General features: G+C 56.9%; 1 protein-coding gene across 1 annotated transcript in view; it reads left to right on the top strand.

Annotated features, from left to right (window-relative positions):
• jade2 (jade family PHD finger 2) overlaps nt 1–25,049 on the top strand; it is a 62,178-nt gene that overhangs the window by 36,596 nt on the left and 533 nt on the right. The window contains exons 6-12 of the mRNA XM_035433215.1: nt 1,512–1,723; nt 2,390–2,557; nt 4,146–4,262; nt 5,392–5,913; nt 14,674–14,791; nt 17,884–18,012; nt 24,113–25,049. The exon at nt 24,113–25,049 is cut by the window's right edge and continues 533 nt beyond it. Of these exons, the coding sequence (XP_035289106.1) occupies nt 1,512–1,723; nt 2,390–2,557; nt 4,146–4,262; nt 5,392–5,913; nt 14,674–14,791; nt 17,884–18,012; nt 24,113–24,999 (2,153 nt within the window). The 3' untranslated portion in view covers nt 25,000–25,049. The remainder of the gene's footprint in view (nt 1–1,511; nt 1,724–2,389; nt 2,558–4,145; nt 4,263–5,391; nt 5,914–14,673; nt 14,792–17,883; nt 18,013–24,112) is intronic.

Genomic DNA, 25,049 nt, shown 5'->3' with positions numbered 1-25,049 from the left:
TGTCCGCTAGACCTCAGCATATTTGCTTTGCTTTGCTTTTAAGAGATTATGAAGTGGCATTTCTCAAATGTGTACTCGTGTTTATTTATTTATTTATTTTTTTTAAACGGAAAAAGAGATTATCTTCATTTACTTCTCATAACAATGTGTGAGCCAGAACCAGAGGCAGGCAACGAGGGCCAGATCTGTCTCTGCTTTTCTTGCCAACTTCTGGCCTTAATCGCTTCATTAGCCCCAACTCTTACACCATTTGGGCATTTTAGCTGCATTTCTTGATGAGCGCATGAATGACAGCCGAAGACTGTTCATGTCTCTCTATATAAAATGTCTTATGCAGTCAAACCTGCGAGTGAACCAGTGTTGGGGTACGCAGCCCGTTAGCTCGTTAGCTCGTTAGCTCGGTGGTGTGATTGGTGGAGACAGAAACCTGCACACACACCGGCCCTTCAGGACTGGAGTTGCCCGCCCCTGGCCTGAACGATAGCATCGCGGGTGCAGAGTGCTTTGGTGGTTTTAGTGCGCGGTTGGTGTTGCCGACGGTGGCGGCTGCACGCTCGATCACGCACACACAAACGGCGTGACTCCCGCTCTCCCAGTGTCCGCCGGGGGCTCGGACAGCCCGCTCGCCCGCCTGTCCCGCCGCTCGCCCACCTGTCCCGTCGCTCGCCCACCTGTCCCGCCGCTCGCTCTCTTATTTAAATGCCGCCGGAGTCCTCCTCCAGTCAGTGGTTAGCTGGGCTTCCAGCGTGTGTGCTGAGAACACAGGGCCTCTCTTATTGCCCCTGGCTGTCCGCTCCCGTGGGGCCCGCGCGGAGCTGAAAGGTCTCGGAGCGGAATTAGGCTGGGAGTGGACCGTGTCTCAGCGCAGCGCTGAGGATGAGGCGATGGCGGCGAGCAAACACGCAGAGCTGATCTATCAGCGGCTCTTTCTCTCTGTCCTGGGGGGACGTTGAGTGTATGAGGAGACTCGGTGGTCGGCTGATGATCCCTCTCGTTCCGTCGCTCGCTCTCTGATGATCCCTCTCGCTCCGTCGCTCGCTCTCTGATGATCCCTCTCGCTCCGTCGCTCGCTCTCTGATGATCCCTCTCGTTCCGTCGCTCGCTCTCTGATGATCCCTCTCGCTCCGTCGCTCGCTCTCTGATGATCCCTCTCGCTCCGTCGCTCGCTCTCTGATGATCCCTCTCGCTCCGTCGCTCGCTCTCTGATGATCCCTCTCGTTCCGCTCAGATCGGCTGTGGATCGGCTCTCCCGCAGGTTACTCACACGTGCAGAGCTCTGTGGCCCTCCATTGCATTAACCGTCACATTTGGCTTCTGGATCCAGTGACCTTTGACCTTTGAGCCAGCAGACTGGGTGCAGTGACCTTTGACCTGTGGGCCAGCGTAGCTGTGGACCTCCCTGCTGTGGGCTGCAGTGATGACAGATGTGTCTGGGGCTCCAAATGGCAGTGGACCTCTGGGGCCATGTCCAGGGCGGAGGGTCTCACTGGTCCGTGTTCCCCCCCCCGCAGCACTGCCGGAGCTGGACGAGCTCACCATGGAGCGCGTGCTGATTGAGCTGGAGAAGCGTTGCCACGAGAACATGCAGCTGGCCATCGAGACGGAGGAGGGGCTGGGCATCGAGTACGACGAGGACGTGGTGTGCGACGTCTGCCGCTCGCCCGAGGGGGAGGACGGCAACGAGATGGTCTTCTGCGACAAGTGCAACGTCTGCGTCCATCAGGTAGGGCACCGGGGTCAGCGTGGCGGGGTCTGGGGGGGCGGGGTCCAGGGGGTGGCGGCAGGGGGGCGGGGTCCAGGGGGCGGGGTCTGGGGGGGAGTGGGGTCCAGGGCAGGTTCTGGGGGGCGGAGTCAGTGCTGCACGGTCCAGGGGGCGGGGTCAGCACGGCAGGGTTCGCCGTCCGCCGCCGCTGCTCTCGACCGCGCGGCACGCGATCATGTCACCGGCGGCGCTCTTCAGAAAGCGCTTCTCTGGGGCTTTATTGGCTCTTATAAACGCCAAGGAAACCGCGGCTCGGAAATAGAAGCGCTAACTGCGAGCCCCCAGGCCCTCCGGCACCGCGGAGTGAAGCGCTGCTCATTGGCTCCAGGGTCCCTCGGTAGTCGCAGAACTGAACGGAAGTGTAGTGTAGCGGGTGTGCGTGAACCGCTCTCTCACTATCTCTAATCCCTCGCTCTCCCTCTCCCTCTCCCTCTCTCTCCCGTCATCTCGCACTCCTCTCTCCCCCTCTCTCTCCCTCTCCCTCTCTCTCCCCTCATCTCCCGCTCCTTCTCTCTCCCCCTTTCTCTCCCTCTTCCCCCCCTCTCTCTCTCCCCATCGCTCTCTTCTCTCTTTCTCTCTCGTCTCTCTTTCCCTGTCTCTGCATCTCCCTCTCCCCCCCCCCCCCAGGCCTGTTACGGAATCCTGAAGGTGCCCCTGGGGAACTGGCTGTGTCGTACCTGTGCCCTGGGGGTGCAGCCCAAATGTCTCCTGTGCCCCAAGAGGGGGGGGGCCCTGAAGCCCACACGCAGCGGGACCAAGTGGGTCCATGTGAGCTGTGCCTTATGGATCCCCGAGGTACACACACATACACTCTCACACACACTCTCACACACACACATGTACACTCATAAACACACTCATATTCACACACACTCATACTCACGCCAGTTGTGCCTTATGGGTCTCAGAGGTACACACACACTCATATACACACACACACACACACACAGATACACACACACACCATGCCTCACACACACACACACACACTCACAATCACACACACACTCACACACACACGTACACTCATAAACACACTCATATTCACACACACTCATACTCACGCCAGTTGTGCCTTATGGGTCTCAGAGGTACACACACACTCATATACACGCATACACATACGCACACACACACATACTCGTATACACACACACATATACACAGACACTCTCACACATGCATGCACGCACATGCACACAAGCACTCCCACACACACACACATCAGCTGTGCCTTATGGATCGATCGATAGATCATGCACTCATTTCACGTGAGCCCTGCAGGCTTCATTAATCGATTGAGTCATTAATTGAAGATCAGAGGCGATTTGGGTTATCAAGCCCTTTGGCAAGGAAGTGGTTCTGCTGGATTGAGTGGCAGGTTACGTTTTGTTTGTTTTTGCTAAGAATTACGTTTTGCCTGTGCCAGAGAAGCAGAGAAGCGTTAATAAGACAACGTGACGAAGACAGTTTCACACGTTGTTTGGGTGCGAAGCCGAGAGATTGCACAATTGAGACTGTCGTTTGTGTCGTTTGGAGAAAAAAAAAAAACATTGCATTTCTGAATGTCTCGATTTGCACTGCCTTATAAGAATATCAGTGTGTTTAGGTTTCGAGGGTCTCCTTGCGGGAGCTTGGCTCGAGTGTGTTCGACACATTCACCACCCAAACACGTCTTTGTCAGCCAGAAGAAAAGGCGAACTCAAACGCAATGCCTTTTTAAGACCAGTTGATTTCACCCTCTTGTAGTTGTGTCAGCTTAATGGAGGCCTTTTGCTGCTTTTAGATGTAAGAAGTAATTAAAAGCCGGGATTTTTAAAGATTCTGTCAGACGGCAGGAGCAGACTGGCGGGGGGGGGGGGGGGGGGGGGGGGGGGGGGAGTAGGGGGGGGTTCAGTGGTGATTGTCGGCTGGGCTGGAGGAGGGATGTTTTGGTGCTTCTGGGGGGGGGGGGGGCGGCAGCACACTGGGGAATGGGATTGATTTTTAAGCCCCAGATTTTGGAGTACCCTTCTTTCTCCTCCTCCCTTCCCCGTAGTTTTGTGAGGCTGTAGCAACAAGGGAATTCTGTGGTCTCCATGGCGACCGGTAGAAGTCCTGCTTTAAGATTGATTCTCTGGCCTCCATAGCGACAGGGAAGAGTGCAGCTCTAGGTGTGATTGTGGGGTCTCCATAGCAACGGGGTAGAGTGCAGCTCTAGGTGTGGTTGTGGGGTTTCCATAGTGATGGAGTACAGTGCAGCTCTAGGTGTGATTGTGGGGTCTCCATAGCAACGGGGTAGAGTGCAGCTCTAGGTGTGATCATGGGGTCTCCATAGCGACGGGATACAGTGCAGCTCCAGGTGTAATTGTGGCAGGTGGTGATGCAGGTGTGTTTCCTGCAGGTGAGCATAGGCTGTCCTGAGAAGATGGAGCCCATAACCAAGGTGTCCCACATCCCCGCCAGCCGCTGGGCCCTGTCCTGCAGCCTGTGCAGAGAGCACACGGGCACCTGCATACAGGTGAGAGCGCTGCATACTACACACTACTTACACCTGCATACAGGTGAGCACGCTGCATACTACACACTGCATACTGCACACTACTTACTGCACACTACTTACACTTGCATACAAGTGAGCGCGCTGCATACTTACACACTACACACTACTTACACCTGCATACAGGTGAGTGCACTACACACTACATACACCTGCATACAGGTGAGTACACTACATATACACACACCTGAACATAGCAGCTGGTACCTGCTTTGTGCTGCTGTTGTGTTGACAGGAAGCTATAATCAACCCTTTTCACCTTTTCTGCTCCTGTTACTGTCATTTTTCTGTGCTGCTAGGATACCGCAGAACTACAATTCTCACCTATTCTGTGCTGCTAGGATACCACAGAACTACAATTCTCACCTATTCTGCGCTGCTAGGATACCACAGAACTACAGTTTTCACCTATTTTGTGCTGCTAAGATACCGCAGAACTACAACTCTCACCTATTCTGCGCTGCTAGGATACCACAGAACTACAGTTTTCACCTATTAAGTGCTGCTAAGATACCACAGAACTACAGTTTTCACCAATTTTGTGCTGCTAGGATACCGCAGAACTACAACTCTCACCTATTCTGCGCTGCTAGGATGCTGCAGAACTACAACTCTCACCTATTCTGCGCTGCTAGGATGCTGCAGAACTACAACTCTCACCTATTCTGCGCTGCTAGGATGCTGCAGAACTACAACTCTCACCTATTCTGCGCTGCTAGGATGCTGCAGAACTACAACTCTCACCTATTCTGCGCTGCTAGGATACCGCAGAACTACAACTCTCACCTATTCTGCGCTGCTAGGATACTGTACTGCCAGAACGCTTTACAGTTGGCTACGTCGCTCTCGTTGCTGCGACGATGTTCTCCTCGAATCACAAGGGGGCGAGGGGGGGTGGTTTGAGATGTGTATGACTCTGTGTTATCGCCCTCTTGCCTATGGAGGGGGGCGGGGTGGTGGGGGGGCAGGTGAGACGGTGCCCGGCGGTGAGTCAGACCTGGCCGAGCTCATTAGTATCCACGGTGACCTGTGTATGTGTGTACATGTGTACGTGGTATGTTCTCACGGTGTCTCCTGCACCCTGTCCCAGTGCTCCATGCCCTCCTGCATAGTGGCCTTCCACGTGACCTGCGCCTTCGACCGCAGCCTGGAGATGCGCACCATCCTGGCGGAGAACGACGAGGTGCGCTTCAAATCCTACTGCCTGGAGCACAGCAGCGCCCCCCACGGGAGCAGCAAGGCGGAGCAGCAGCAGCGCGGCGAGCAGGCGGGTCCCGAGCAGCCGCCCCAGCCGCCGCCGCAGCCGCTGCCGCCGCCGCCGCCGGACCAGACGGAGCGGGAGAAGGCCAGCCGGCGCAAGCAGAAGCTGCAGGAGATGGAGGACGAGTTCTACCTGCTGGTGGAGCCCAAGGACGTGGCGGAGAGCCTGGGGCTGCCCGACGCGCACGTGGACTTCCTGTACCAGTACTGGAAGCTGCGCAGGAAGTCCAACTTCAACCAGCCGCTGGTGGCCCTGAAGAGGGACGAGGTGGACAACCTGGCCCAGCAGGAGCAGGACGTCCTGTACCGGCGACTCAAGCTCTTCACCCACCTCCGGCAGGACCTGGAGAGGGTGAGCCACGCACACATAGACGCACACGCACATACACACACACACATACGCAGGCGCACACACACACACACACACGCGCACGCACACACACACACACACACACACACACACACACACACATGCCCCTCACATGCACACACCCACGCACACACACGCACGCACACATACGCACACATACACACACACACACACACACGCACACATACACGCAGGCACGCACGCACACACACACACACACACACACACACAGCGGTCTCCCCTGTGTGTTTATCTCCCTGCTCCTCCCGGGGTCACTCTGGCCGCTGGTACGTCTGAGTCCCAGGAGTGCTGCTGTTTTCGGGTCCTTTTCCTCCTGGAACAGGCACTTGAGTGGACGGCACACGCCTCCATCTCCCACACGCTGGGCCCTAAATCTCTCTTCCTTAGATACGCTGTAGCAGCCGAGGTAATTTAGAGCCAGACCGAAGCGCGGTTCTCCTCAAGGGTGTCCCCGTCCCAAGTCCTTTATAGAGCAGTCAGCTGCTGAACTTTAACGATTCGAAAAGCGGCTAAATAGGTCCAGATGGGCCATTAATTATCGGGATGGAGCTGAATCTTCCCAGCAGCCCTCCAGGTGTGTGTGTGTGTGTGTGTGTGCGCGTGTGTGTGTGTGCGGGAGGGAGGGAGGGGGGCATTCTAATAACTGCACAGATTGGATCAATAGATCCAACGCTCCTCTTTCATTCAGACCTTTATTTAAAATTGGCTGGTTTTTCAAGTCGGCCCTGTTCCGTTTCCTGCACAGACCCTCCCCCCCCCACCCCCGGCAGGGGGGTGCACCGACCGCCATTTCCGTTGCCACAGATTTCAGCTGGCGGCTTTAAGCATAAACCTGTGTGGCATCCGCCTTCTGGTGTCTCGAGGGGCTCAGCTGCTGTGATTGAGCTCTGAGGAGCCGTGAGCCCCCCCCCCCCCCCCCCCGTGGCCCTTGGCTCAGGGGGTAACATGGCTGACCCGTGTCTTTAAGGAAGAGAGGCGCTTCTGCGTGAGCGTCGGGCGGGGCGCTCGCTGGCTGGCCGGAAAGCGTCGCGGCGGCTGTGGCGTTGGCGGCGGCGGCTGTCTTAGCGCCAGCGTGCGGCTGTGCGGGGACTTCCTGTTTCATTCGATATGCTTGTTGGTTTAATGGGCTTGCCGGGGAGGTGTAGACACACCGGGCGAAGGATTTAAGGGCTTAGGCCTTCTGTTTGCCAGATCTTAGCTGGCTTGGGTCTGTGTGTCAGTCTCACTGATAACCCCTGGATCCAGAAACCAACAGAAAGTGAGATTTCTTTCCCCTGATAAAGCTTCGCAGCCTGGAGATTATTTCACTCTTTTTTTTTTTTTTGAGCTTGAAACCAGCCCTTGCTTAAGTGCGGGATCAAGGCCCATTCAGTGCACACCCGCGATAAAAACGCTTTTTTCCCTTTTTTCCGCTAAGCGCTGAGAGTGTGGAGCGCAGAGCGGTGCCGTACCTGCAGGTCATCTCCTCCAAACGGAGAGAGGCTCGTCTAAAAATAGGCCTGAAGTGCTGGATTCAGGAGGGGGATGTTTGTGTAAATTGCGGCTGAAGTGAAGCATATTTTCCACTGTTCCCTGATACTCTCTGGCTGTGGAAGTGGTTTTTTATTTCTCCTTTTCTTTTTTTTTTTTCTCAGGGAGCTTTGCGCATTCCAGTCGTCTCTCAGTTTATGGGCAAACGTAGAGGGAGGGAGGGGGTGGGGAACCGCCCCGTCCCGTCCGCTCACCCAAATCCCCCAGTGCACTTTTCCCTGGAACGTCGGAGGACGATTCCATGGAAATTTTGGGATTGGCTTTCCCTTTGAAGTGCTGCAAATTGAGCTGCACTGTTCATCGTGGAGTTTTTCTGAATTACACACACACACACACACGTGCACACACACACACACACACACACACAGGGGTGAAAGAGAGAGAGAGAGGGAGGTGGGGTAGGTGGTTTTTGGTGTGAATACTGAAAAAGTGAAACATTCACAGGGCATTTATGCAAATGTCCTGAGCTGCAAGCTCCCCAGTTGGGCCAGATTCAGATAGGGGGAGGGGGGTGGGGGGGGAAGGCGGGCTTATGGAATCATGTGCTGGACGAGGGGGTGGGTTTTTTCGGCAGGTTTTTGTTGGTGTGTTCTGCTGTGCCAGCCTGTTTCCTGCTGCTGGGGAGGGGGGGGGGGCACAGGGTAGTGGGGGGGGAAATGGGTGAGATGCTGTTCCCCTTGCCTTCGCCCTCCTCAGCTGAGTTTCACTGCATTTAGTCTCATTGCTGTTGACGTTTCCCCTCCCAGTCTGTGGTGTTATGTAATGTAGGGGGGGGGGGTTAAGGGGGGGGTCACACAGAGGACACAGACGCGGGTGAAGGGCTTGTGTCTCGCCTTTCTGACCCCCCCCCCCCCCCCCGCTGCGGCATCCGTTCAGCCGTCCTGACCCTGCTCGACCGGTCCAGACCGTTCACCAGAGGGCGTGCCCCCCCCCCCCCCACCCCCCCCCACCCCAAACCAAACCACACCACATCTCTGTCCCAGGCCCTAACCCTGCTGCAGGAGCTCCCAGCTGCTGTCTCACTTTCAGCCCGTCTCTGCGGAGCTGCTCCACGTTTCTGCCGCTCTGCCATCGGCTCGCGCTGCCTGTTATCGGGGCGCAGGGGCTGTTATCGGGGTGCAGGGGCTGTTATCGGGGCGCAGGGGCTGTTATCGGGGCGCAGGGGCTGTAGCGAGCGGATCGCCCCGGTTTTCTGAAGCAGCACCGTTCTAAAGAAGGGTGGGGCTACGAACACGCCACCACTGCGTCGCACGCTCTCACAAGCGTGTTCAGAACAGGCTAACGCTCAGCCACACACTCTGGAGGGCATGTTCAGAACACGCTAAGGCTCAGCCACACGCTCTGCAGGGCGTGTTCAGAACACGCTGACGCTCAGCCACACACTCTGCAGGGCGTGTTCAGAACACACTAACGCTCAGCCACACGCTCTGCAGGGCGTGTTCAGTACGCGCTAACGCTCAGCCACACGCTCTGCAGGGCGTGTTCAGTACGCGGGCTGCGCTTAGCTTCACGGGGGCCACTCTGCTGGACGCTTCAGTGATGAAATAAATATGAGGCAGGTATAAATATTGATGGCCGCCGCGCCGCGTCGCGGGTTTCTGCGGTGTTCTCTTTCGCCCCCGACGCACGGCGGGCAGCGGCGGGCGCACGCGCTCAGATAAATTATTGAAATGTGGAACCTCGAATTCGCCGCGACGTTGGTAAGTCAGTAAAGTGAGGCTGTTGAACTCGGCCCCTCCGTTTTAAGGGCAGGGCAGTCACAGTTCTGCGGTCCCCCCCCCCCCCCCCCCCCCCCCCCCCCCCCCCCCCCCTCCTCTGTGGGTGAGGTTCAGGTCAGGCGGGTGCTGAACACGCTGTGCTCAGTGTTGACCAGCAGGGGGCGGTGAACGCTGTCCCACCGCCCTTCCGCACACTGACTCGGTCACGCTTGGGTGCTCCCTGCACATCAATAAGTAACGGCAGCAACGGCCGTCCCGCCAATGACCTGCAGCTGTAATACCGCTGATGACCCGCAGCTTTAATATTTCTGAGAGAATTCGGCACGCCACCTTCTCAGCTCCCCTGCGAAATGTTCTGATAAGAATTATTTTTAATTTAAAGTATATAAACACTGCCCCCCCCCCCCCCCCATCAAATTTCAGTCATAGAAAATGTTTTTTTTTTAAAGACTTAATTCTATTTATTTTTTATGATTCTCAAGTAAATAAATGAACCAAATAGTGTTTTTATGTGCTAAGCCAAGGCTACATGAAGTCCGTTTATACCGTCTGTACTAACGAGGCAGTTCGGACTCGTCGCGTGAAGAGCTGTCAGCTGTCTGTCGAGTGATTTGCCTTTAAAAATTTTAATTTGTGCCGCTGTGGAGATGAGTTTGGTCTCTCCTGATTTCGCCGGTCTTTGTGTCCCTTTTGTGCCACACAGAGAAGCGGGAACAGCTTCCTGTTTACGTGGCTCCAACGCTGTCCAAACACAGCTGTGCATTTCTGCGCCTGCTCGTTTTGTTTTCAGTGGGATTCTCTTTGTTTTGTACGACGGGACCCTTACAGGGCACGGCCTGGCATCGGTCTCTTTCTGAAGACAGAAACAGTCCTGCCAGTTTGAGTCCCCCTTACCACCCCTGCCCCTGTTGGTACCCTTACAGAAAAGGTCCTGCCAGTTTGACTCCCCTTTACCACCCCTGCCCCCATTGGTACCCTTACAGAAAAGGTCCTGCCAGTTTGAGGCCCTGTTACCACCCCTGCCCCCGTTGGTACCCTTACAGAAACGGTCCTGCCAGTTTGAGTCCCTGTTACCACCCCTGCCCCCATTGGTACCACATTCTGAAACGCGCAAAATCCCGTCTGACTCAGAAGCTCTGCTGTATTTTATCACACCAAAGCCACACATTTTATCTTACAGCCATCTTTGATTTTCTTTGAGCTGTAAAATGTCAGACAGAAACCATGTTACTGCTGGCCAATAAAAGCTACCCTTTTTTTTTCCTTTTCTTTTAAAGATATGGCGTCCATAAGTTTCACAGCGCTGTAATATTAGTGTTACGGCCACTGCTACACAAGTGTATTGTGACAGAGGATTTAGCTTCACCTGTGAGCCTGCTCAGGGTGAAAGCCTTTCTGCTGCAGAGACACTGAGAGGGAAGCGGAACTGGGTGACCAGTTCCATGTAGGAGTTAAAGAGGGCGTGGCCAGTGGAACTGTACAATGAGCAGGAAGTGATGTCACAATGGGACAGTGCATGCAATCACAGTAAGCATTCATGGGCACGCATGCGGTGCATTTGCAGCCAAAATACAGAATTGTGATAATTACCCCTATTTGAGTCGATATAAATTCAGGTAACAGTGGATTAGATTGTTGTTCAGTTAATTCTATGCAGCCTAGTGAGTTGTGTCTGCGTACAGTGGAGAAAAATCACGAGTTCATACTGTGTGTGTTCGGGCTTGCTTTTCAGCACCGCCGCGATGCTGTTCTGGAAATGGCGGGTGCTTCATGCGTAATAGCTGAACTACTTACTGTACGGTACTTTTGCTTGATGGCATTGAGGCCGGTTGCAGAACCGATGGCTGTGAATCATTTCTCACACGCGTGACTCATTTTGAAAGTGCCTTTTTTGCAGAGCTCATGCTCATGCACCACGTGTCACAGCCGGGTGAAAACGGCCACAGGCGAAAAACCCGCAGACGCTTGTTTGCTCAAACCGTGCCGTTGTTTTGACTGCTTGCTGGGCCTGGCTGGGCCTAGCGCATCGGCACGACTGCGAAAGCGCCGCTCCGCGCAGAGGCCGCGCGTGTTAGCACGTTAGCTCGTTAGCACGTTAGCGTGTCACGAGCGCTTCCGTGAGGAACCAAGGCGCAGAGAGCCAGTCACAGCCCCGGTGGAGAAAGCCGCCGCCGCTCGTCCGTGTTTATGACGTTCGCTCGCGTTCCCCTGCGAGGGGTGCAGGTGTGTCGGTCGTGCGGGAGGGGGGGGTGCGGCATCATTCCGGAAGCTCCGGTCCTTTCTCAGAATCCCCAGCGCTCAGGCCCGTGTCCAGTTGGGGGGGCCGGGGTGGCACTGGCCTCCTCTGGTATTTGATTGGTCGCCTCAGGTGCCGCCCATATTTTGTTGGCAATAATGTGTTCCCACTTTACTGAGTTTGTGAGCCCCCCCCCAAACCCACCAAGCCCCCCCCCCCCCTCCCCCACCGCTGAAAATGCTGGTAAGCCCCCTACCAGCACTGTGTCTTCCAGTAAAGATTTTGGAAGGGGGACAGACATGACCTGGCAGCTCTTTAGGCTGAAGAGCAGTGAGTGGCCCTGCTGGACGGCCACTCCAGTTAGTCAGACTAGGAAGGCGGGGCCTGGTCTATCGCTCAACACCGCCCTCTGCTGAAACCACTCCGCCATTGCAGCCTGAGCAGGAGGAGCTCTCCCCCCCCCCCCGACAGGGCTCTTCTCTCAGTAGCTCAGCACTTCAGCGCAGGAGACGGGCTAATTACCGAGCCAGACGTGGCGCTTGCAGGTATTGATTGAATGTGCTGGCTCAGGGACGCCGGTCTGGGGTGTTCTGGGCGTTTTTAAACGCTGAGGTAAGCCGAGCTCTTGGCGGTGGCGGTGGCGGCGGCGGCGGCGGCGGCGGCGGGGTTGCGTTGCTGCGGCCGGCTCGGCCTCCCCGTGCAGTTCGCTCAGGACTTAATGACACTCGGCATTGTTGTCTGACCCACTTTCCCTCTCCCTGCTCCCGCCCGCTCGCCCTGCTTCTGACGGCGCGATCCTCTCCGCGGGTTTGGTTTGGCGGACGATGCGCCGGTCGCCTGTGTGTGTTTTTAATCTGGGGCCCTGTCGAGCCCGCTCGCCCGCTCCGATTGCCCGCCCTCCCGCTCGCTCGCCCTCCCGCCTGCTCGCTCTCTCTCTCGCTCTCTCTCTCGCCCGCTCGCTCGCTCGCTCGCTCTCTCTCGCTCTCTCTCGCCCGCTCGCTCGCTCTCGCTCTCTCGCTCACTCTCTCTCGCTCTCTCGCTCACTCTCTCTCGCTCTCTCGCCCGCTCGCTCGCTCTCTCGCCCGCTCGCTCGCTCTCTCTCGCTCTCTCGCTGTTCAGAACGCAGGCGAAGATGAGAAAAAATGCGCTGAAAGGTTTTCGGGCGTGCCGAGCACTCTGGTGTTTATTGCCCGTCTGTGTAATTCGATCCGGTCCTGCTCCTAGCCGCGTACAGGGGGGGGTGTTCCCTAAACTCCGGGTTACCGTGGAGACAGTGCGCGGTGAGCCGGGGAGGGGGGGGTAGGTCCCGGCGAAGTCATAAACGCGAAGCGGGGGTCAGACGCTTGGCTGGCTGAGGTCATTACCTGTGCGGTTGGCACTGGGGGGAAACGTCTGCCCCCCCCCCCCCCCCCCTCGAGGATGTTCTCACTAGCGGCTGAATCCCGCGGTGGAAACAGGCTGCAGAGTTTGTGTCATCAGCCAGTAATTAAATCAACAGGTGTCTGGCATCAGGAGAGGAGGCCTGCGGGCCAGTTATTACACTGCTATTCAGGGGGGGGAGGGGGGGGGGGGAGGGTGAGAGAGAGAGAGAGGAGGAGGAGGACAGAGAGGGCGTGAAAGGGGGAAGAGAGGGGGGAGAGAGAAGGAGATGGATGGGGATGAGAGGGGAAAGGAAAAGCGGGAGAGAGAAGTGGAAAAAAGGGGGCAGGGAGATGGAGAGTGGTGGTGAAAAAGAGAAGGGAGGGAGGGAGAGAGACAGAAAAAAGGTAGGCAGAGGTAGAGGGGAAGGGGAAGAGGGCAGCAGCTCTCCTCAGACTCTCCTCCCGGTTCATTATTTCAGACGGCGGTGAGAGACGGGGGCCTTAGCCGCTGAGCGTGCCGTCATCGCAGTGCCTGATGGGAAATCCTGCTGTTCGCGGCGAACGGTGCTGTGAGGAAATGATCCTGATCCACCCCTCCCTCAGAGCAGATCTCTGCGCGTCCGTGCAGTCCGACTTCATTTGCCTCATTTCTTTCTAAACTGTCCGGCTGCGCTGGGCACAGCGTGCTGTGTGTGTCTCACACCGGCGTTCTGCCTTTAATCAGGGTTCTGAGAGCGTTGTTAATTCTGCCCTTAGCCTTGTGGAGACGGGAGATGGAAATGAGATTGCCTGCTGTCTGTCTGGACAGACGGTCGAGGGGAACAGGTCTGGTGCTGTTGACTGTTTGGGTGCATTTATAGACAGTCTGGTTCTGTTCTGGTATTGTTGACTGTTTGGGTGCATTAGTCGTTCGAGGGGAACAGGTCTGGTGCTGTTGACTGTTTGGGTGCATTAGTCGGTCGAGGGGAACTGGTCTGGTGCTGTTGACTGTTTGGGTGCATTAGTCGGTCGAGGGGAACAGGTCTGGTGCTGTTGACTGTTTGGGTGCATTTGACGGTCGGGGGGAACTGGTCTGGTGCCGTTGATTATTTTGGTGCGTTGGCACTGCCACCCGGTACCAAGCCCAGAGGGACAGCTTGGCACCCTGAGAGGGCCAGAGTGGCTGAAAACAAAGGGATTTTCTCTCTTCTCTCCACCCCCCCTCTCTGTATCTGTCCTCCCTCTTTCTCTACATTCTCTTTCTCTTCATCATAACTTACACACGTACGCATTTTAGAAAAACAGTGGTACACACGCACATGCTCACATGCCTGTGTGTTTCTGCCAAGAAGACAAACAGGGTCCCCACATGCATTATCTATGAACAACAGACACAGTACGCACACACACACACTCGCACACACACACACACACACACACACACACACACACTCAGCTCCCTTCCGCAGCAGAGTTTCGCTGTAGCTCGGTGTTTGGGGGGGGGGGGTGAGGTGGGGGGGACAGTCCCATGCAGATGACTCTGATTGGTTTCAGGAAACAGCGGGAGAAACAGATTGACAGCGTAGCTAGCAGCCCCCCCCCCCCTTTGGGGTTAGTGAATAATATGATGTATTTGGGCCAAACCCCCCTCCCCCGTGGAGATCCTGAAGGGAGATGGGCCTGGTACACGTGGAGTCTCGTCTCCCGGGAAATGTTGTGCGTTCATTTTTTACCGCCGTGTCTCTGTAATTGGGGGTGGGGGTGGGGGGGCAGTGTTGTTCCACAGCCCAGGCCTCACCCGCTCACCTAATCGCCATGGGAACAGCTACCACATCCCCACACGTGTGCTGGGGTCTGACCCCTCTCCTGTGACGAGGCTCTCTGTCGCCCCCTGCAGGTCAGGAACCTGTGCTACATGGTGTCGCGGCGGGAGAGGATGAAGAGCTCCCTGTGTGACCTGCAGGAGAAGATCTTCCACCTCCAGATCCAGCTCCTGCAGGAGGACCTGGCGGGAGGTGAGCCCGGGGGAGCAGGTGTGTGTGTGTGTGTGTGTGTGTGAGAGAGTGTGTGTGTGTGCGTGAGTGTGCGTGAGTGTGTGTGAGTGTGTGTGAGTGTGTGTGTGTGTGTGTGTGAGAGGTGAGTCCAGGGGAGCAGGTGTGTGTGTGTGAGTGTGTGTGTGTGAGAGTGTGTGTGTGTGTGTGTGAGTCCAGGGGAGCAGGTGTGTGTGTGAGAGTGTGTGTGTGTGTGAGAGTGTGAGTCCAGGGGAGCAGGGCGCACCTGCACAGGTAGCCTCAGGTTCCCGGGCCCCCGGTGGACTGTGGGAAGGCCAGGAGCGGGGTCCTGTGGGGGGAGGGGAGCCCCAGATGTCCCCTGCTTGGGGCCCCAGTGCGGTCCCCCAGCCAGTCCCCGGCTCTGAGAGTGGCGCCCTGCCGTCGGGGGGAGTGGGGGGGGCGGGGGGGTGTAGGACAGTTGCTCTTCTCGGGGCTCGAGCCGGAGCAGCGTTTGGGGAATTTCCAGTGCCCGGGTTTGGCTCGTTCAGCGCTCTGACCTCGGGCTGGCCGTGCCGATGACTCAACACTCAGGCAGCGTTGGGCAGCCACAGCCGCACACAGGGGACCGCCTGTGGTAATGTGAGCCCCCGCCCCCCGGGGGGACGGGGGGGGTGCTGACAGCCCTTTTCTCCTGTATCGAGGGGAAAATGATGTTCCGTCGGTCGGTTGGGGGTGACTCATCCCCACGTCATCCCCCTGCGGTGATAAATCTCACAGACATGATCCGCTGCCAAGCCGCTCAGAAAGAGAGCACAGGCCGGGCTTTACAGGCTGGGTGTTACGGGTTTGAATCCGGGCTTTGTTATTGGCGGACTCTGACCAGGAGTTCCACAGCATCGGGGCGCGGTTTGCTTTGTCCCTCCAGAGGTATGATGGGTATAAGAGGGCCTGCAGGAATTGGGCTTGTAGCCTGAAGGTTGCAGGTTCAATTCCCATGCAGGACTCTGCAGTTGTACCCTTGAGCAAGGTACTGTTACGTCCCCAAGATGGTCTAGTGGTAGGTGTAACAAACGGAATGACCATTACTGATAACCTGCATTGCTTCAGTATATATCCAGCTGTATAAATTGACGCTTTGGATAAATGCTAATTGTTGTGCAAGTTTCTTTGGATCTGAGTGTCTGCTCTGTAATGTGACTTTCACGGACTGCTGCATTTGCTCCTCCCCACGTCGCAGCCATGGTTACCGGTCGTCGTCCGTGAGAGACACGCCCCCTCTCATCGTGGCGGTCTGTCCTGGGGGGCCTGTGTCGCGGCGAGTAGGCCGAGGCTGTGGGGGGGTAAAACGCGTCAGAGGGCCTGAGGTGCTTCAGCCGCGGCTGCTCCCTGAACTCGGGTACGAGAGGCACAGCGGTGGCTGGGGGGTGGGGTGGGGTGGGGGGGGGGGGGGGGGGGAAGCTGTTTGGCGAACCCCGCGAAGGTGCGAAGCCCGCAGTCATCTCGAAAGCGGCCGCACCTGGGCTAACGAGCGCAGACAGGAAGTGAGACGCGTCCGGGGCTCGCTCGCTGCGCCGTGCGGCCCCAAAGACAGGAAATGAACCTCGCGCTTCGGAGCCCGATCCGCCCGCTCCCTTCCCCCCGCCCTCCGGCGGCTTTCTGTTCTTTCTCTTTTTTCTCTTTTCTTTTTCTAGAGGCTGATGGAACAGAAAGAGAGATAAAAGAAAATCCTTTTTTAATGTTTCTCGCCTCCGCCACTCGTTCGAGGAGTTTGGCCCGTTGGTTTTTGAGTTTTGTACCCTGGGGTGCCAGGGTGATGGTGGGGTGCGGAGGGGTCTCCGTGGGAACGAGCTCGTAGGCTGGGGGTGGGGGGTGGGGGGCGGGGGGCGGGGGGCGGGGTGCTGGTGAGGAAGTGGGTTGAGCCGGGCTCAGTGCTCAGACAGCAGGGACATGTCAGAACATGCCTGCTTCACTGCAGATGGGGGGGGGGGGGGTTTCTGGACTCCCTCTGCAGAACGGGACAGCTCTCCGGGATGGGGGGGGGTTTGTGTTACCCCTGAGATCGCGTGTCCCCCGGCAGCTCCCCTGACTTACGGCAGAGTGGCGGACTGCTGCAGGAGGAGGAAGAGGAGGAGGAGTTCGCCTCTCCCTGACCTTCTCGGGCTGGTTTCGCTCTGCGTGTGCAGGACGGGGAAGCCCCCTCTGCGGTTTGGGAGCTCAGACGCAGGTGCGCGCCCACGGCACAGGAAGCAGCTCTGGCGTGCTTCCTGTGCCGGAGCATCTTCATCTTTCGTGCGCGTTTCCCGATGGCGGCGGCGGCGGCGGCTGCTGCAGCTGCTCTGCCGCTGTGTTCTTCCCCTCCGTGTGTCGGTCTGTGATAGAGTGAGAGTGCCGCTGTTAGGAGATGGATCGAGCCTCGGCCTGCTCTAACCACTGCACCACCTGCAGTCCAGAGAGGACTATTCATCTTCAGCGTGCCCAATACATGTCTGCCACTTCCTGTCTGGGCCCTGGTTCAATCCTCGTTTGCCACTTCCTGTCTGGGCCCTGGTTCAATCCTCGTTTGCCACTTCCTGTCTGGGCCCTGGTTAAATGCCCGCTTCCTGTAGGGCTTTATAACCCGACATCGCTGTCAGGGTTGGAGGTCGCACGCTATGTTTTACTTGACGCTGGGACGCTCGTGTCCACTGTGGGTAGCACAGCTCATGTTCTTCTTGCCTCCATTTATACAGCTGGATATGTGCTGGAGCAATTCAGCTTTAGTGCTCATGGGTACAATAGTGTTGCTCCACCTGGAGTTTTGAAACAAAAACTTTTCAGTTTCGACTCCGTTTCCCTAAGCATTACCCCGGCTGTCCTCCGGAAACAAGGCTTTTCTGATCCTGATTTAAACCGCAACGGTCGCACGGCCTCCCGGAGTCTTCATACGAATCTCGAATCCGAACGTGTTGCTTTTCTTTTGAGCGTAATTTTCTGCCTTACTAGAGTGTTACAGTTTGTAGTCCTGAAACCCGGAAGTAAGTTCGCATTTTTGAGCCAACAATGGTGGAAGAAACGTCCGGTTTGGCCTACAAAAAAGGCTGTAACACTGTTCTGGGATTTCTTTTCCCCCTCTCTAGAAAAAACACTGAAGGGGGAGAAAGGACGACAAAATGGAGTGAAGGAGAGAGGGAAAGAGCGGAGGAAGAGCAGTCCGGAGAAGAAGGAGAGGTGGAAGTCTGAGAACGGCTCACTGCTCAAACAACTAGGTGAGTTTCGCTAACTCCTGTGTAGAGAGGGAGACGCTAACCCCCGCGCAGAGAGGGAGATGCTAACCCCCGCGCAGAGAGGGAGATGCTAACCCCCGCGCAGAGAGGGAGATGCTAACTCCGGCGCAGAGAGGCTAACCCCCGCGCAGAGAGGGAGACACTAAATCCCACGCAGAGACGCTAACCCCCGCGCAGAGAGGGAGACGCTAACTCTCGCGCAGAGACGCTAACCCCCGCGCAGAGAGGGAGACGCTAACTCCCGCGCAGAGAGGGAGACGCTAACTCTCGCGCAGAGACGCTAACCCCCGCGCAGAGAGGGAGACGCTAACTCCCGCGCAGAGAGGGAGACGCTAACTCCCGCGCAGAGAGGGAGACGCTAACCCCCGCGCAGAGAGGGAGACGCTAACTCCCGCGCAGAGAGGGAGACGCTAACTCCCGCGCAGAGAGGGAGACGCTAACTCCTGCGCAGAGAGGCTAACCCCCGCGCAGAGAGGGAGACGCTAACTCCGGCGCAGAGAGGGAGACGCTAACTCCTGCGCAGAGAGGCTAACCCCCGCGCAGAGAGGGAGACGCTAACTCCCGCGCAGAGAGGGAGATGCTAACTCCCGCGCAGAGAGGGAGATGCTAACTCCCGCGCAGAGAGGGAGACGCTAACCCCCGCGCAGAGACGCTAACTCCCGCGCAGAGAGGGAGACGCTAACTCCCGCACAGAGAGGGAGACGCTAACTCCCGCGCAGAGAGGGAGACGCTAACTCCCGCGCAGAGAGGGAGACGCTAACCCCCGCGCAGAGAGGGAGACGCTAACTCCCGCGCAGAGAGGAAGACGCTAACTCCCGCGCAGAGAGGGAGACGCTAACCCCCGCGCAGAGACGCTAACTCCCGCGCAGAGAGGGAGACGCTAACTCCCGCGCAGAGAGGGAGACGCTAACTCCCGCGCAGAGAGGGAGACGCTAACTCCCGCGCAGAGAGGGAGACGCTAACCCCCGCGCAGAGAGGGAGACGCTAACTCCCGCGCAGAGAGGCTAACTCCCGCGCAGAGAGGGAGACGCTAACTCCCGCGCAGAGAGGCTAACTCCCACGCAGAGAGGGAGACGCTAACTCCCACGCAGAGAGGCTAACTCCCGCGCAGAGAGGCTAACCCCCGTGCAGAGAGGGAGACGCTATCTCTTTGGCGCCTCTTCCTTCTCGGTAGCGTGTGTTTAGCTGAAACACCGCGGGTAGCGGCTCGCTCTAGGCATGAGCTACGGCACGCTCTCGCCGGACGCGGTCGAGCCCAGGACGTGAGGCCCGGCTGGCGGTCGGCGTGTTTATCTCCGGAACCTTCCATCGATCTTCCCCGGCACGGCGTCTTGAGGAAATCGCCAGTTATTGACGTCCTGCTGAATTTCCCTGGCCCTGGAGACGGCCTCGTACGCTGCTCTCCTCTCCTCCTACAGCGGCCCGCCTGCCAGTCTGATCTCTAAGATGTGTTTTATTTATCGTTTAGCCTTTATTTAACAAGCCACTGAAGAACAAATTCTTATTTACAAGGATAGCCTGACGAGAGGGGGTGGAGGGGGTGTGAGGGCAGATATAAAAACAGACCAAAACTGTATATAACAAAAATGAAGATGATCATTGACCAAAATCCACATGCATGAGTTGGATAATTGGCCTTAGCCTTAGCAGAGTGGGGTAATTAGCCTTAGCACTGTTTTCTAATTAGCCTTAGTATTAGCAGTGTTGGCTAACTAGCATTAGCCTTAGCAATGTTGGGTAATTGGCCTGAGCCTTAGAATTTTGCAATTATACCTGTTGGCTTATGGGTGGCAAGCCTACCAGCCGTGCTCAACAAAAAGTTGGATATCGGGCTAGCTAGCTGTGCAGCTGGTTTGTAGCCAATATACTTTTTCCAGAATGGCTATCAGTAGTAAGCTTCCTGGCTAGCTAACTATCAGAAGCTATTGAATAGGGAATGTTAATACTGTTACTATCTGGGCTGTACTTGGCTTGCTTAATTCACAGTACTCTTCAGCTGCCAACAGTGCTAATGATAATGTTGATCGATTTTTCAAAACTCACTTGCTGATATTACTAGCTAGCTTGCTGGCTAGATGGCTAGCAAAGTTAGCAAAGTAAATTATGCAATAAAAGTGATATGAATCGAAAGGTGGGAAATCAGCTGTGGTACACTGAGGTTTGAAAGCTATAGATGTAGTCTTACCTTTCCTCACAAGCCTCTGGAGCTGCCGGCGACGTCTCATTGCAATTCACAGTAGCCACCCGAGTTAACGGTGATGGAGATATTTATAATCATGTTTGTTAAGGGGTCTAAATGTATTTCAAATGCATTTCTAAAGGGTACGGTGATGATAACAGCCAGCGCTGATTGGTCCATGTGACCGTTGTGAGCTGAGCTCTGGTTATATTTAGCAGCACTTGATTTGAGGGACTGTTGGAAATGAGCGACTCTGTTTGTTTTCTTTGCGAAGCTCTTGCCTCTGTCTGTGGACAATGCGTGTGTGTCGGAGCCATCTGCACCCCCCCCCCCCCCCCCCTCCTGCCTCGTGCATGGAAACGCTCTGTCACCATCAGGCGCAGGACATTCTGTACCACCCGACCCCCCCCCCACAACCACCGCCACTGCCGTTAGCATGTTAGCGATCTGACTTGCAGCCAAATGTACAGAAACAAACCGAGGTGTGTGTGTGTGTGTGTGTGTGTTTTCCTCCTTTTTCCAGGCTTGACATCCTAGAATCTGTTTTGTTGAAGGTTTTCTAAAAATGCAGGCAGGCGTGTGCAGGTTGAGCTGGAGCCTGATTGGACGGGAGGAAGGGATCTGCGGTTGCCAGACTTGGCACGATGAGAGAGCATCCAGTGCAGCAGTTTTTTTGTTTCACTGTGAGGTTCAGTCTGACTGTACACTGCGTGCGTGTACAATGTGTATTGTACCACAGGGCAGTTCACACACACAACCCCCCCAATGTAGCGTGTTCGGTTTGTTTGGTTTTGGTCGGGTCTTTCCTGGACGTCCCGGGGTGTTGTCCTGGCTCTGTTCCAGACGCTGGGCGTCGCCCGTCTTTGTTTGGCCGACCAGGTATTGAGTTTTTCGCTGCTCCGGGGGGGGGAGGGGGAGGGGGAGGGGGAGGGGTTGTCGCGGTGACAGGCGCTACCTGAGAACAATCGGCCGTCTGTGGCGGTGCCCCTGTGCAAACAGAGCGAGCCTGCTGGAGCTGCACCAGGAGGAGCCGTGTTCTGCGCTACACGCTCTGCGCCCCGTTCGCCCGCGGGACGGACTGTTCCAGGCCCCCGTCCGGGCCGGAGACCTGCCCCTCAACCCCGACCCGCCCCCCCTCCCCTCCCCTCCCCTCCATCACCCCTCACTGTGGGACAGACTGTTCCAGACCTCATCTGCAGACAGGCCTCACTGCTGGCTGGGCTCGAGATCTGCCCCCCCCCCCCCCCATACTACCACCACGACCCCCCCCCCCCCTTCCCCCCCGCCAGCTGTGCTGCACCAAGCAGAACTGCGTCATGGAAAGAACAAAACTTGAGGATGGGGGGAGGGGGGGCATGTAGGGCATCAGCCACAGAGGTTTGTCAGTTGGGGGGGCGGGGGGGGATTGCTTGGCAAGGCTGCACGGCTGCCTCCTCAGTGCTGCCAAGTTTTTTGGGGGGGGGGGGGGGTGGAGGGTTGGGGGGTTTGGAAGCGTTGAGGTGGGTCAGGGGGGTTCGCAGTTTTGTTCTATTAATATCATCTTGGTCTGGAGAAGGTTTTCACGGAAACAACATTAATTTTCAGATCCTAATGCCTCTGGGCAGCTGTAGTGTCTAGCGTCCACATTCCTGAGCCGGGGAGCGCTCTGTGCTGTGAGCTTTTTGGGGCTGACGTACTCCTCCATTTTTCAGATCTAGTTTCATCCAGACGTGCGTAGACAGTGGTGTTTTCCTTCGTCCTTAATTACTATGATTAAACCGGCCCAAAGCCGCCTCTTAATCCCATTAGACACCACAGGCTCACGGTGGAGACGGCTGTTCGCTCTGCCCTGTGCGTTAGGGGCTCGATCAACCGCGTGCTGTGCTTGTGCAAGAAACAGCGATTGTAACTTCTTAGAATTTGAATGCCTAAAAATAAGTTTTTTGACTAACGTTTAAAAAAAATATTTAAACGTTTTTAGTATTTTGCCAGCTTGGCCTTTAAGAGGCTGCGAGTTTTTTTGATTCCTTCTTTTTTTTAATATAATCGGTTTGTCAGTTGTGTGCGTGGGCGTGTGAAATGCCTTGTCAGCGAATCCCTGTGGCTGCTTTCTAGCGAGCGTGGGTTCAGAAAGGCTCGCCATTGTTGTGTTTCGGGGGGGGGGGGGGGGCGGGGATGAAGTCGCGCTTGTCTCCGTCGGGACGGACCGGGAGCGTGAAGCTCCACGCCACCACCTCTCTGCCCGTTGCCTGGCGGTACAGGAGCGGCTGAATACAGATCTGCCGCCATCTTGCTCACGTCTGAAAACTCGCCGCGCCTCTGTCTGTGGCGTTTCTTCGATTCCTCGTTTTGTGTTTCGGCCGGCAGCAGGCTGACTGAATTACAGGGGATGGTGGGGGGGGGGGGGGTGGGGAGCGGGGGTGCACTCGACGGCAAACACAAAATGCGTTTTTCAGAGCTGTTTGAAGTGGTCGCCAATGCTGACGGAGGAGGTGAAGATGTTCAGAAGGCGGGGCTTTCAGTTGCAACGTCTCGCCGTTTGGACACGTCCTGCGTAGCGGGATTTGGGCGTAGCGGGATTTGGGCGTAGCGGGATTTGGGCGTAGCGAGATTTGGGTGTAGCGGGATTTGGGCGTAGCGGGATTTGGGTGTAGCGGGATTTGGGCGTAGCGGGATTTGGGCGTAGCGGGATTTGGGCGTAGCGGGATTTGGCGTAGCGGGATTTGGCGTAGCGGGATTTGGGCGTAGCGAGATTTGGGTGTAGCAGGGTTTTGGTGTAGCGGGATTTGGCGTAGCGAGATTTGGGCGTAGCGGGATTTGGGCGTAGCGGGATTTGGGCGTAGCGGGATTTGGGCGTAGCGGGATTTGGGCGTAGCGGGATTTGGGCGTAGCGGGATTTGGGCGTAGCGGGATTTGGGTGTAGCGGGACTTGGGTGTGGAAGGCGCGCTGTTGGCTCTCTGAGTTGCCTTTGAGGTGGAGTTGGGATCGCCCACGCTCCTGTGGGTTTTGGAGTGACACACAGCTCGCCCCTCAGATGGAGAATGAGTCATTTAGACTGGGGTCCAAAGCAGGACCTGAGGAGGACGGTCACAGGTTGGAGGGCCGGATTTGGCTAACAGATTAGCCAGTGCTTTGTGCACACGTATGTGCCTGAAGAGCCAGAGCTGGTTCACCAGTGGGCCAGAGAGTGGCATTTCTGGCCAGTGCGGAAAGCACAGCAAGAATCTCCTAATTGTGTTTTTTTTGTTCCATCTTGAACGGTGCTAAGGTGCTACACCAACACGTTAAGTAATATGACCGGATGAAATAACACATTGCATCCTTGAACATGTATGAACACGATTTCAATTTTGGCGTTGAAAAAGCTTGAGAAGGCTTGTTTACAGAAAAGCACAAATTGTTGGCATTTTAAGAGGGCGCAAGCCGCCCTTCATCACCGCTCAGCTGGTGAGATAAAGAGGCTGTCGCCTCATACCGCTGCTGAGGATGATGATGATGATTGATTGGCAGAACCGGTGTTCCTGAAACGAGCAGCAGCTGGGAATCGCTTGGGACCCTAACCCAACACAGGGAACAGCGCTCCCCATGCCAGCCTTCTGATTGGTTCTCCTGTCCCCCCCCCCCCCCCCCCAGCCAGCCCTCTGATTTGTATTTATTGTGCTTCTATCATTACTGCACTGCACTTTGGTCACTGTGCCACATTTTTTGCACCACCCGCCATAATGTGCCATAGTATTGATAATTCTTACTTAGTTACTTTCTACTGTACTTACTTGTTATTTATCGTTGAGAATCTATGTCTAGAGTTTATACTGCGGGAGCGAATGGGGTGTATAAGCATTCCATTGTACTTGTTACACATGGCAATAAAGAATCTTGAATCATTGGTTCTCCTGTCCGTCCCCCCCCCCGCCCCTCCCCAGGTTTGTCGAAGTCCTTCCCCCTGGACGGGACGCTGTTTGACGGCTGGCTGGCGCAGTCGGTGCAGATCACGGCGGACGATGCGCTGAGCCCGTGGTCGCTGGACGGGAAGCACCGCGACAGGACGGGCAGCCTGCTGTCGGACCAGCTGCTGCAGGGCGAGGAGAGCCTGCTCAGCCTCATGATGGACCACTCCATGAAGTCCACCTGGAAGACCCCGCACCTGGGCCGCAAGACCCGGGGCAAGCCCCGCCCCCGGGGCCACAAGCCCCTCCCAAACTCCGCCTCCACGGCGGCGGCGGCGGGGGCCACGGCGGGGGCGGCGGTCGCCCGGGGCAACAAGGGGCCGGCGGCGGCGGCGGAGAGGGGCGGGGCCAGGAGGGCGGAGCGGTCGCGTTCGGCCAAGGCCCAGCACCACCTGCACCTGCACCACCAGCTGCACCCGCAGGCGCGGGGGGGCGAGGCAGAGCGGGACCCCCCCCAGCCCCCCATCTCCAAAATGGACTCCTGCCACATCTCGGAGGAGCACGAGCCGTGGGACGGCCCCCCGGCGGCCCCTCCCCCGGAGCCCGGCTGTCCCGCCGCGGCGCCTAAGTCTGGGGGCGGGACCCGCTCCACCCTGCGGCTCCGCCTGTCCCGGCAGGGGAAGTCCCGCCCGAAGGCGGGGGGGCAGGACGCAGAGCGGGAGCGGGAGGGGGCGGGGCTGGGGGCGGGGCCGGGGTCGGGGGCGGGGAAGGACGCCTCGCTCTTTGACGGCGAGACGGACGGGTACTTCTCGGACGCGGAGCAGAGCGACTCGGACACGCGCTCCAGCGCGCGCAAACTGGGCCTGGCCCAGCTGCATGCTGGGAAGGACGACGTGCTCAGGAGGAGCGTCATGGCCTCCTAAAAACTGAAAGGAGAGAAGGAGAGACGTCGACCAGAAAAGGACTGACGGTG

The sequence above is a fragment of the Anguilla anguilla genome, chromosome 9 (genome assembly GCF_013347855.1).
Source record: "Anguilla anguilla isolate fAngAng1 chromosome 9, fAngAng1.pri, whole genome shotgun sequence".
NCBI classification, from domain to species: domain Eukaryota; kingdom Metazoa; phylum Chordata; class Actinopteri; order Anguilliformes; family Anguillidae; genus Anguilla; species Anguilla anguilla.
This window is presented reverse-complemented; position numbering and strand designations above follow the sequence as displayed.